This window comes from Bison bison, unplaced genomic scaffold (genome assembly GCF_000754665.1).
Source record: "Bison bison bison isolate TAMUID 2011002044 unplaced genomic scaffold, Bison_UMD1.0 scf7180017864050, whole genome shotgun sequence".
NCBI lineage: Eukaryota > Metazoa > Chordata > Mammalia > Artiodactyla > Bovidae > Bison > Bison bison.
Window position 1 is genome coordinate 3622049 of NW_011494622.1, and position 12506 is coordinate 3634554.

The 12506-nt window shown below is 43.5% G+C and overlaps 1 protein-coding gene across 6 annotated transcripts in view; it reads left to right on the forward strand.

Moving 5' to 3' along the window:
- The window catches only part of STOX2 (storkhead box 2), a 197121-nt gene that overhangs the window by 161016 nt on the left and 23599 nt on the right, over positions 1–12506 (forward strand). The window contains exon 1 of one of the 6 annotated variants that reach the window (XM_010835746.1): positions 358–968. The exons of the other annotated variants lie outside the window; for them this stretch is intronic. Within the exon in view, the coding sequence (XP_010834048.1) occupies positions 944–968 (25 nt within the window). The 5' untranslated portion in view covers positions 358–943. Of the gene's footprint in view, positions 1–357; positions 969–12506 lie in introns of those variants that run through there. 6 annotated transcript variants of the gene reach the window in all.

Below are 12506 nucleotides of genomic sequence, written 5' to 3' on the forward strand. Positions count from 1 at the left end.
AAAAAAGCGCCCCCCCCCCCCCCCAAAAAAAAGAGCGCGCATGTGTCAGATTTATAATTACGAACTGGTGAGTATACGTTGCCAGATCAATGTTCATGTGTACGTGTTTTCTCCAAGTCCGGAGGCATCTGCCCTTTTTCCTGTTTTTATGATGAAAAGATCTGCATTGGTGCTCATTGCATGGTAGGGGGCCCGGGCCACCCTTGGAGAGGACCATGTGCCCCTGGCGGCCCCCAGCCCCCCGAGGGGGCGCGGCGGGGGGTGCGATCCCAGCCCCAAAGTCTCTGCACCAGCACAGACAAAGGAGCCCATACTGACAGTCGGAGGCTGTAGCTTTTCTTGGAGTGATGACTCATTTCGGCTCACAAAGGATTCTGGGCAGGGTAGTGAGGAGTCAGGTTGGCTGATCCACGCCTGTGACTTCACTTTGCAGAGGACAGGCAGCAGAGGAGACACTGCCGATTCCCAAGGCACTGCAGTGGGCTGTCGGCTCAGGGCCCCCAGGGGCCAGTGATGGACGGGATTGGGCATGGGCTGGGATGCCAGCTGTTGGGGTGAACAGGAGGGGAGAAGGGGAAAGAAGATTATTTTTTCCCCCTAAAATCATGACTGGTAAAAGTCCATTCATAAAGCCTTTTCAAGGTGCTTTTGGTGCCAAGCTTTTGAACTGAACTTGTGCCAGTATCTCCAGACCTGAATTGTCAGAAGAGCTGAGAGTTCTTTTTTCAAGTAGATGTACTCAGGTAAAGTACCAGATCCCTGTGGGGTCCATGGGCCCTCAGTAGCCCTTCTGAAATGCTCATTTAGAATATTATGACTGGAAAGTTTACTCTCTCTTCTTATTCCAGATTCTAGGACGTCCGTTTCTGTTACTGGCTCCTTTTTGTGCCTGAATGCTAACCCCTAGCATGCACCAGGCTTTAGCGCCAAAGCTACCTGGGGGATGGAGCCAGTCCAGAAAGGGCCAGGTAGGTCTCCCCTCGTTTTCTTTCAAGAGTGGTTGTGTGCAAAGAAATACGGTCAAATGTCTGCAGCCCCTTGGATAAGGGTGTCCTATCCCCTGAAATGTGATCTTGCTGTGATAATCCCTCTGCAATCTCAGTCTTAGGCAGGAGAGGTGCCCCGTGGAGGTGACCGCGAGATGCCACCTCCGTAGCCTGATGCATCTCAGCCTCACATCAGAAACCAGAGTCAACTGTAGGATATGTGAATTGGAAATAATTAAACAGCTCCACACTCCCATCAGCTGTAATATAGCTCTTTCATCCCCTCTGATGGAGGCATTCCAGTAAACATTATTTGCAAACTTTTTCTTCTTGATGTCATCCCTAAATAACGTTCATGTGTTATTTGGCCTGTTAACCTATATGCGATGCACTGAAGTCCAGAAAGCCTCATTTATATGTGCAGGGGCTGTTTCCAGCACTAACATCAGACAGAGGTTGCTATTAACGGCTCAGGAAGTAAGCGTATCTCATCATCATCTGTTTTAGGATCCAGGTGATTACAGGGCTGTTTTCTTACAACATCCATGGACTTTTCACACAAAAGCTCTTTTTAAAACAACAACAACAACAAATGGTGAGACTATAAAATTTGGTTCTCAAAGGGACATTACATGCTCCAAAGTGAAACTTGGCAAATCTGGAAGCATGGTTTTAGAATCTCATCAAATTGATGGTTTTAGCACTTTCTAGTAAAAAATATTTCTGACAGTCATAAGTGCAATTTGTGATAATAACTAGAACATTTCAAAATAGTACAAACCCTACCTTGGGCAGGCCCCTTGAACTCTCTTTGCTCTCATATCCACCCCCATAGTTCACCCTTTCACTGAAGGAAAGAACGCTTGTTTCCTTTCTTCATTGTGAAGTTGTATCTTCCTTGTGACTAATACTTGGCATCTTCAAAGCAAAGTTGAGGATGTTGAGTCAGTTTCAAAGGATGTTTGGTCACGTCATACCATATTGAGAATATAGTGTCCCCACACCCATCAATTCTGCTCATCCTTAAAGACCTTATTCAAAATCTGCCTCCCACAGAAGGGTTTCTCTGATTGTAGGAGATCATGTCTTAGTCCTATTATAGAATTAACTTCTCTAGATAGATAGATGTAATTAGACCAGATTCCTATTAGAGGAGTTAATCTGCTAGCCATTCAAGTATTTTCTTCTTATATCTCTTCTAAGGATGTTTGAAACAGTAATTTGAACACATTATAATTGCTTGTATTTTTACACGTTTATATCATGTTTCCCCATATAAATTGTAAGCCCGCTGAAGGCAAAGATGAATATTTGTGCCTTCCTCTACAATTCATTTCTCTAGCGGTTGCCCTCACATGGAAAGCGGGCAGTAAGTAGTTGATTAAGAACAGAGATGGTTCAAAAAGCATTTATTTGTCATAAAGGGTGAGAATGCTGTTTGTGCATTTTAACAGTCTTCTTCGGGATGGGTTAATGCTGAGGTAGACCTCAGGAGTTAACTGTAACTCTAGAAATGATGATTGTTCTTACTTTGAGGTATGTTTACAGACAGCAGCTTACACTGCTGGTAAAGGATTGTTGTTGTTAAGACCAGATGTGAAGGTGAGTCCCTTAAATATGGACACTGGTTATGATTTACTTGAATAGGAAGAATAATATTCTTGGACAAACTGTTCTTAAGTAGGGAGTAAGCTTCCATGGTGGCTCAGATGGTAAAGAATCTGCCTGTAATGCAGGAGACCTGTGTTGGATCCCTGGGTCGGGAAGATCCCCTGGAGAAGGAAATGGCAACCCACTCCAGTGTTCTTGTGTGGAGAATTCCATGGGCAGAGGAGCCTGGCAGGCTAAGGTCCATGGGGTTGCAAAGAGTTCTAATGTTTTGTATGGCAGTCCCTTTTTTGAATTCTATAGGATGTTTTCATTAGAGGAAATGATCGTGATGACTCTTTGCATCCCAGGTTCCATTAGAAATTATTTAACTCCTAGCATCACTGATCTTCAGCACATAAGGGTACTGAAGTGCTGAGTTTCCTTTCCCTTTCTTAGGTAAAAGATCGGCCCAGCCAAAAATCTTAAAATAGGCCAACATTCTCTATATCCCTGTGACTCTGTCCAAACAATTTCCCGTCTTTTAGTGTTTTTCTATTTCCAAAATCCCTGTGTAATGCATATTTCCCAATCCTTTCCAGCCCAATAATACATCCTAAATGCTATATGTTATAATAGGTTATATCTTAACTTTTCTGCCTCCCAGGCAAAATATTCCATTCACTCAGTGCCCATGCTCACAGGCAAGAATCAAGAAGAGAGCAATCTAATCAATCTAATTCATGCCAGAGTGAGAACGACTGCTGCCCTCTCTGTTTCCCACTGATGCCTTAGATTATTTCTTAAAAGCTTTTTTTAAAGGATCAAATTATTTTTTATTAGTAGAAATTCAAACATCGTAAAAGAGTAAATGGAATAAATTTAGGTGGGCTTGGGGATGATCATTTTAATACTAACTGCGGCTAAGTCACTTCAGTCTTATCTGACTCTGTGCCACCCCATAGACAGCAGCTCACCAGGCTCCCCCGTCTCTGGGATTCTCCAGGCAAGAACACTGGAGTGGGTTGCCATTTCCTTCTCCAATAATACTAACTACTACTTATTAAATATCTGTTATGTCTCAAGGACCATGTCAGCACTCAGCATCCATTATCTCATTTAATCCCTTCCATAACTCTATGAGGTGAGCATCACAGTGTATACCTTAGGAAAAAGACAATGAGACTCAAAAAAAAAAAATGAATTAATTTGCTCCAAATGACACAGCTAATGAGGAACAGAACTGGGCTCTGAACTTAAAGTTTTGGCTAACAAAGTCCGTGGCCTCTACCACTGTCTTGTAATGCCATACTTTTGAAAGAAAAGTGACTTCTGGTACAGTGCGTTGGGAGTTTCCTCTGTGTGTGTGCGTGTGTGTCTGGCTTTTTGTATCTCTTGTCCCTTTGTACCTGTATATAGTTCTTTCAATAACTGTTGGAAGGGGTGGTAGATGTGCAGTCCTTGGGGAGCTGGTTGCAGTCATTCTGTATGATTTGATTTTAATTTGGGAATTATCAGTATATATTTTTGAACTGCATTTAATTGTTCTATTATGATTGTATTTTATAGAAGTTGGTCACAGTGTAGTTAGGACCTAAACAGATTAAGCAAAGACTGCAAAGGTTGAGAATTAGCTATGGTGATTCTAACTTAGGAAGAATGAAAGAGAGTGACTCTGGAAATTTTAGATTGATTTATATTGAACTATAGTTGAGAAATAGCATCCATGGATTTTGGAGCATCTGCTATGTCTCTGTTGTCAGGCTAGGTTCCCATACGGAATGGAGACGGAAGAGAAGTAGCTTAAAATAGAAATTTAGATGCTGTCCTATGTGATGTGCTTATAACGAAGAAAAGGAAAACACGCATATTACACAGGACTCCGGTTAGCCAAGTTCCTTACAGAGTTGGGGCTTCCCCAGTAGCTCAGTTGGTAAAGAATCTGCCTGCAATGCAGGAGACCCTGGTTTGATCCCTGGGTCAGGAAGATCCCCTGGAGAAGGGAAAGGCTACCCACTCCAGTATTCTGGCCTGGAGAATTCCACGGGCTTTATAGTCCATGGGGTCGCAAACAGTTGGACACGACTGAGTGACTTTCACTTACAGAATTGCATGACATCTGAGAGCTCTTATTACCTGTGGTCATCTAGGACTGGTATTTCACTGATTTTATTGCTGGAGGTAAACGGCCTTAACTTAGCTCTGGATGAGGGACTGGAGAGCGAGGAGATTGCTGATGGAAAAACATCTCAGTGGTTTGTTGTTGTTTAGTTGCTAAGTCATGTCCAACTCTTTGCCACCCTGGGAACTATAACCCTCCAGGCTCCTCTGTCCGTGGGATTTCCCAGGCAAAAATGCTGGAGTGGGTTGCCATTTCCTTGCCCAATCTCAGTGGCTAGCAGGGTCTTACCTTGCCTCATCTATATATGCAGTACCTATTTGCTCGACAGCATTTGAGTGCCTGACGTGTCAATAGGTTTATTCTGTAGTGCCTAAATATACACACCACGTGGGTTATGATGTGGAGACTTCTTAGCAAAGCTTTGTGAGTTGCAGAAACAGATAAATTGGCCCAGGGGCTCTTATTTCCATCCTGACTTTTCAGCTCACAATCAATTGTACTAGTGGCATGGTCTAGACGTGTTCGATCTTTGTGGTCAGAGATGCCAGTCATCATCCTTGCTGATGGTGAAGACAGCTCCTGAGCCAGGGAGCTCTCACTTCTCCCTATCCATCGATTGTCTTCCCTATCTGATTCTCCACCCTTTGTGGTTTGTCCATCTCTGCTTATCCTCAGACAGTTTGTTTATTTATTTATTTTTATCAGTAGTCCAATCTCGGTAATGAGAGTGTTAGCTAATATGACTAATGAAAGCTTGTAGCTTGGGGAAGATAACAGGTTTCTTCTGCAAACCAGTGAAGCAATTGATTTGTCGTTAGAGCTACCTGGTGCGTCTCTGCATTAGATGGACTGCGAAATAGATGGTAACGGTGGACACCAGCCCATTTGTGTTTGTGCACATGTGCCGTCTGCCACTGTGACCACTCGTATGTAACTCTCATTAGAAGTTTCTTCAGAGAAGGCAATGGCACCCCACTCCAGTACTCTTGCCTGGAAAATCCCATGGACGGAGGAGCCTGGTGGGCTGCAGTCCATGGGGTCGCTACGAGTCGGACACAACTGAGCGACTTCACTTTCACTTTTCACTTTCATGCATTGGAGAAGGAAATGGCAACCCACTCCAGTGTTCTTGCCTGGAGAATCCCAGGGACGGGGGAGCCTGGTGGGCTGCCGTCTGTGGGGTCGAACAGAGTCGGACACGACTGAAGCGACTTAGCAGCAGCAGCAGCAGCAGCAGCAGCAGAAGTTTCTTAGTAAGTCATAGCTGATCGACACCATTAACTGTAGTAATATTAACGAGACCTTCTTATTTACATTCTCTTTTGAATTAAAACAAGTTATTCAAGTAATAGCTGAGGAGTTAGATCTTTTTTACGAGAACTACACCAAGACTTGAAATAAAGTACCAGGGAGCTTTCGAAAGAGACTTTCGAATTTAGAGAGTTTCTAAATATTAAAAAAAAAATTTTATTGTCAGTGCCATTGATGATTGCAATTGACATTCAACCTTAAATTTCTGAGATCAGTGGCATTAAGCCAGACATGCAGTAAACTGGTAAAAGATCCTTTTTCAGTGCCAGTTTCCTTTTAAATTTCCGATACAGACATTTGAAAGTCAAGTACCGTAATTTGATTTCTAGGGAAAGCTGCTTAAAATGAAGCATCATGTAAGTTGATGATGCTTATGTGTTCTGCCCTGCTGAAAGGGTATTTCTGTCTGCAGGAGGGTATATAGGAAGGGGCTGTGTGTGTTTTTTTTTAGAATGGCTTTAAAAAAAAAAAAAAAGAACATCTGTTAAAAGACCCAAAAACAACATATATACATAAAATCAGGGCTAATAAATTAAACTTAATTGTAAAACACCAAGATTTGTGTGATGTTCTGCTTCTGAGAAGCTGTTCTCTTAACCTCAGAGAGCTTATGATTTCCTCAGCCCCAGGGGTATGGAAGATAAACCTTGGCAACATTCTTCATCCTCTGAACAGCTTGTTAAAGGAATAGACTTGTATTATCGCTGTACCCACCATACATTTTACAGGCATGTTTGACTGTTTTTATGAGTCATGGTATCTACTGTGTGTGGTAATTTTACTGGCATCTATAATTTTAACTTTAGTGTTAATGTTGGCACTCCAGAGAACAAAAAACAGGCACCCTTTGGGTCTAAGGAGCACGACTTTGAATTAGGAAAGAGTAAATTCTGAAGTCTTTATTACAAGGGAAAAATTCAGAGCTAATCTATTTTTCTGTCATTTTTAAAAATTAAATCCTACTTTTTCAGGTTGGATGGGCATTAAAATCGTTTTCTCCGGCAAGATGGAAATAGAGGTAGCCAGCAGTATTGTATTATGCTTTTATGCCAGAATTCTGCTGCCTTGATGGAGAATCAAAGAATTTGAGTCTGAAGGAATCTTTGAAATCGTGTCATCCAAACCCTTATCTTACAGAGAGGAAACAGACACAGAGTGGATAATTGCATTTTGTTAAAAGAGCCTAGGTCCTTAACAGTACCTCCTGAATGCCTTTTTTATTGGCAATTTCCCAATGATAAATTCGTACAGTTTCAGAACTACATTTACAAGGAGGTTGCTTTGTTTCATGAACTTCGTTAGGGTCAAATGTAACTTTTGAATCCTAAGTACAGAATGAATTGACATTTACAATGGAAAACAGCATTTAAAAATAAACAGGAAAACAGCATAATTCCAAGGGAATGCTAGTATTTGGTGGGGGGAAATTATTTAAAGAAGGCTAAGACAGAAGATGAACTTCAGGGTACTTGCAAGGTTGTAGTTCATTGTGATGTGATCCACCTGGAAAAATTATGGCTTTCCTTTTCGTGTACAATTGCGTGAATATGGGTTCTTTAAGATGAAAGGAAATAGATATATGTTTGCTTTTCTGGTAGGTATCTTTTGGAAAGCTGTGGGTGTCATCTGGGAAGGGACAAATGTGAGTTGCCATGGAAGTCATGCCTTCTTAGCTGCGTCCCCACCATATGCAAAGGTTGTGGAGCCCAGAGAACCTCAATTAGCAACTGGGGGGAAAGTGGCATTCATAGAAAACTGAGCTTTATTATAGTTCTTTTTTTTCCCTACAAAAAGAACCAAGATGGGAATAATTTTGGAACTCGAGTGCCCAGAGGTTTGGGGTATCTAAGAGGCACACTCAAATAGATTTCTTAAAAGGATGAATTATATGAGAGAGGATTTTTAAAAACAATTCCAGCTAAAGTAACTGGCCTGAAGTTGGAAGGGAGAATAGATAGAGTTAAATAGTAAAAATGCACGTGCATTTTTCCTTATATTTCTGAGGTATAAGTCACCAGCTGTAGAAGATGAAAGAGGAAGTCGGCATATGGGTGATTTCTGCCTGTTGTCCCAGACCCTCCTTGTCAATTTCTCAGTGATGGTAATGGTCACCGGTTTGTTCCCCACAGTTGCACCAGAGTTGATTTTCCAACACAAACATGTCATGTATAGATAATTACTCTGTATAAATATCAGAGTTCCCATCAGCATCAGGGGTAAAGTCTCAGCCTTCTGGTCACCCAGGATCTGGCTCCTACGGTTCTCTCCATCTCAACCCCCAGCCTGCTCCAGCCCTGCCAGAGGACATCCCCAGCTTCCCAGCTAAGCCTTGCGCATGCTCACTCCCGCCTCTGGTCCAGCTGCTCCATCCTTCCCTCCTCCCATCACCATGGATACGTTTATCTCCGCCCTCATGCTTCTCAGCTGACCTTACATGAAAGCAGTGGCCACATATTCACGGAGATATTTGAAATCAAATGTGAAATGTTTTTAAAATCAAAGATGTGTACTTAGAATTGTAATATTGCCACGCCTTCTCACATTTTAAATTCATTTCACAGAAGTTTGCTCAATGCTCACTCAGTCCAAGGCACTGTACTTGGCCTGATCCCAACGATCCTGGATTTGACAAATGTCCCCTGAGGACAGTACTTAAATGGATGTTTGTAAGAAAATAAAGCTGAAATAAAACCTATTTATCCCCGCTTTCTAGAACAATAGGACAGCATTATAGCAGTTTAGAAAGAATTGGCTAGCCCACAAAGTAGCTGTGAGCTTTTACAGGAGTTGTCTTTATGAATATGTTCAGAACTAATTCTGGCAGTAGAAAAATCCATCCTATAAATTAGACAAGTAACAATTCATCGTTTATGCAAAATGTGGTTGTTTCTGTAGATTATGGTGACCAGTAACATTATAGCAGTATTTATATTCCCTTGTTTTCTTCTTTGACCATAAATGTGGTCCACCTATTGGAAGAATTTTCTAGTAGCATGTTTTAAGAGTGACTAGTTGGCTCCTTAAGTAGGTTTGACCTAAGAGCCAAAGAAAATTATGGTAACCTTGAATAATGTGTTATGTTGTGTTGATCAATACCTATAATTCCTTTTATTCCCTAAGTGCAGGTCTTAATCCTCACATAATATATAGTTATTTTTTCTGTGGTAACTGCTGTGTTTTGGGGGAGAAATTAACAGGGAGAATCTTAGAAATTGCATGGTTAAGTACATTTGCTCTCTCATTAAATTTTGTGTTTGTTTTGCAAATTATTCAGCAAAATATATGAGTAAAATCATAACTCTTTAAGTACCCCGAGCGTTTCTTCAGATTTTGTTATAAATGGAAATTCATTCATTCAGCACACATGTCCTGGGTGTCTAGTGTGGGCTCTGCTTTATTCTAGGCACTGAGAGCGTAGTGAGAATGTGGGGTTCACCTTTCCTTCTGCCACGGAGCTTGTGTTCTAGTGGGTGAGACAGACAGTAAAGCGGTACACAAAAGCACACACGCACGCAGTCAGAGAGTGAAGACAGGGGCTTGGTGAGGCCCTGGTACCAATTCCTTTGTGTGTGTGTGTGTGTGTGTGTGTTGGGGGTGGAGCTTCCACTCTACCAGCAAGTCTGCGACACCAGCTGAGTATCCTACAATTCACCGCAATTCCAACACCATCTGTCTGAACGCATCAGATCCCACGGGTTCAGGCCTCGGTCCACAGACTGCCCTCACCCCAGCTCACCCCAAGCCCGACTTCAGATGCCAGTGACAAGTCCAGATTGTGGCTGTGCTTCTGAAAGACCAGGCAGTGGATTGGAGGCGTCCATGACCCCCTCCTTGGGTTCAGTTACTTTTCTGGAGCAGCCTACGGGAAGAAACCTTCCAGTTACTAGAGTAAGTAATAGTTTAAAATAAGAAGATTGTAAAAGAATGCACTTCAGGAAGAGCCAGATGGGAGAGATACAGTGCAGGGTGTAAAGAAAGGACATGGAGCTCCATGCCCTCCCCAGGTTCAGCCCGCCCCAATTGCCACATGCTCAGCAATCTTAGAAGCTCTCTGAACCCCATCCTTTGGGTTTTCATGGAGGCTTCGTAACATAAGCATGCTTGATTAAGTCATTGGCCATTGGGGATTGATTCAACCTTTAGCGCCTGTCTCCTCCCTGGAGATTGGGGGCTGGGCTGAGAGTTCCAGCCCTCTAACCACGCGGGTGGGCTTTCAGGTGGCGCTAGTGGTAAAGAACCCACCTGCCAATGCAAGAGACATAAAGAGACGCGGGTTCAATCCCTGGGTTGGGAAGAGCCGCTGGAGAAGGGAATGGCAACCCACTCTCGTATTCTTGCCTGGAGAATCCCATGGACCAAGGAGACTGGCGGGCTATACTCCATAAGGTTGCAAAGAATCGGACATGACTGAAGCGACTTAGCATGCACATACAACCACGTGGTTGGTTCTCCAACAAAGATACCTTGGTCTCTCTCATCACTTAGGAAATTGCACGGGTTTTAGGAGCTCTGTGCCAGACTTGAGGACGAAGACCAAACATGTATTTCTTATTGTAAACCGCAGTATCGGGTAACATGAGAGGGAGTATGCTGTGGTTTTAGGATAGCATTAGATCTGGTGCCCTGGGCAGGGCTCCTCAAGGAGGCCCTGTTTAAAAGGAGACCCAGAGAAGGAAAAGCAGCCCGTCTGGATAGAAGTGCCAGGAGCCCCCCAGATGGGGGCTCAACAAAGACAGAGGCTGTGAGTGGGGAAAGGTGGGTGACTTCAAAGAACAACAGCAGTGCTGAGCCCTTCGCAAGGCGGAGGTGGGGAGGGGCTGGGGGGTCCTCGCAGAGCTGGGTGGACAGGCTCAGGCCAGTGTAGACCTGGCAGGAGTCCCCACCTCCTAGGTGCAGCAGGCAGTGCAGAATTTCAGGCAGGGACACGGCATGTTTTCAGTTTTTCTAAGAACTGTCTGCTCTGAAAAGATGGGAGTGTGCGGTAGGAGGGAGGGCTAGGAATCATCAAGCTATTGTGATGGACCAGGTGAGGGCACAGAGGCCTGGGGTAGGGGTCGCACTGGAGATGGATTGGAGAGAAGAGAAACATGTGGGCACAGTGGATATAGGATGGCTGATGGGGCTGGGGGTGGGACCGGAGTGGGACATGCTTTATCTTCAGTTCAGTTCAGTTCAGTCACTCAGTCGTGTCCGACTCTCTGTGATCCCATGAATCGCAGCATGCCAGGCCTCCCTGTCCATTACCAACTCCCGGAGTTCACTCAAACTCATGTCCATCGAGTCGGTGATGCCATCCAGCCATCTCATCCTCTGTCATCCCCTTCTCCTCCTGCCCCCAATCCCTCCCAGCATCACAGTCTTTTCCAATGAGTCAACTCTTCGCATAAGGTGGCCAAAGTACTGGAGTTTCAGCTTTAGCATCATTCCTTCCAAAGAAATCCCAAGGCTGATCTCCTTCAGAATGGACTGGTTGGATCTCCTTGCAGTCCAAGGGACTCTCAAGAGTCTTCTCCAACACCACAGTTCAAAAGCATCAATTCTTTGGCCCTCAGCCTTCTTCACAGTCCAACTCTCACATCCATACATGACCACTTGAAAAACCATAGCCTTAACTAGACGGACGTTTGATGGCAAAGTAATGTCTTGCTTTTTAATATTGCTATCTAGGTTGGTCATAACTTTCCTTCCAAGGAGTAAGCGTCTTTTAAATTCATGGCTGCAATCACCATCTGCAGTGATTTTGGAGCCCCCAAAAATAAAGTCTGACACTGTTTCCACTGTTTCCCCATCTATTTCCCATGAAGTGATGGGACCAGATGCCATGATCTTAGTTTTCTGAATGTTGAGCTTTAAGCCAACTTTTTCACTCTCCTCTTTCACTTTCATCAAGAGACTTTTTAGTTCCTCTTCACTTTCTGCCATAAGGGTGGTGTCATCTGCATATCTGAGGTTATTGATATTTCTCCTGGCAGTCTTGATACCAGCTTGTGCTTCTTCCAGCCCAGCATTTCTCATCATGTACTCTGCATAGAAGTTAATAAGCAGGGTGACAGTATACAGCCTTGACGTACTCCCTTTCCTATTTGGAACCGGTCTGTTGTCCCATGTCCAGTTCTAACTGTTGCTTCCTGACCTGCATATAGGTTTCTCAAGAGGCAGGTCAGGTGGTCTGGTATTCCTATGTCTTTCAGAATTTTCCACAGTTTATTGTGATCCACACAGTCAAAGGCTTTGGCATAGTCAATAAAGCAGAAATAGATGCTTTTCTGGAACTCTCTTGCTTTTTCCATGATCCAGTGGATGTTGGCAATTTGATCTCTGATTCCTCTGCCTTTTCTAAAACCAGCTTGAACATCTGGAAGTTCACGGTTCACGTATTGCTGAAGCCTGGCTTGGAGAATTTTGAGCATTACTTTACTAGCGTGTGAGATGAGTGCAATTGTGCAGTAGTTTGAGCATTCTTTGGCATTGCCTTTCTTTGGGATTGGAATGAAAACTGA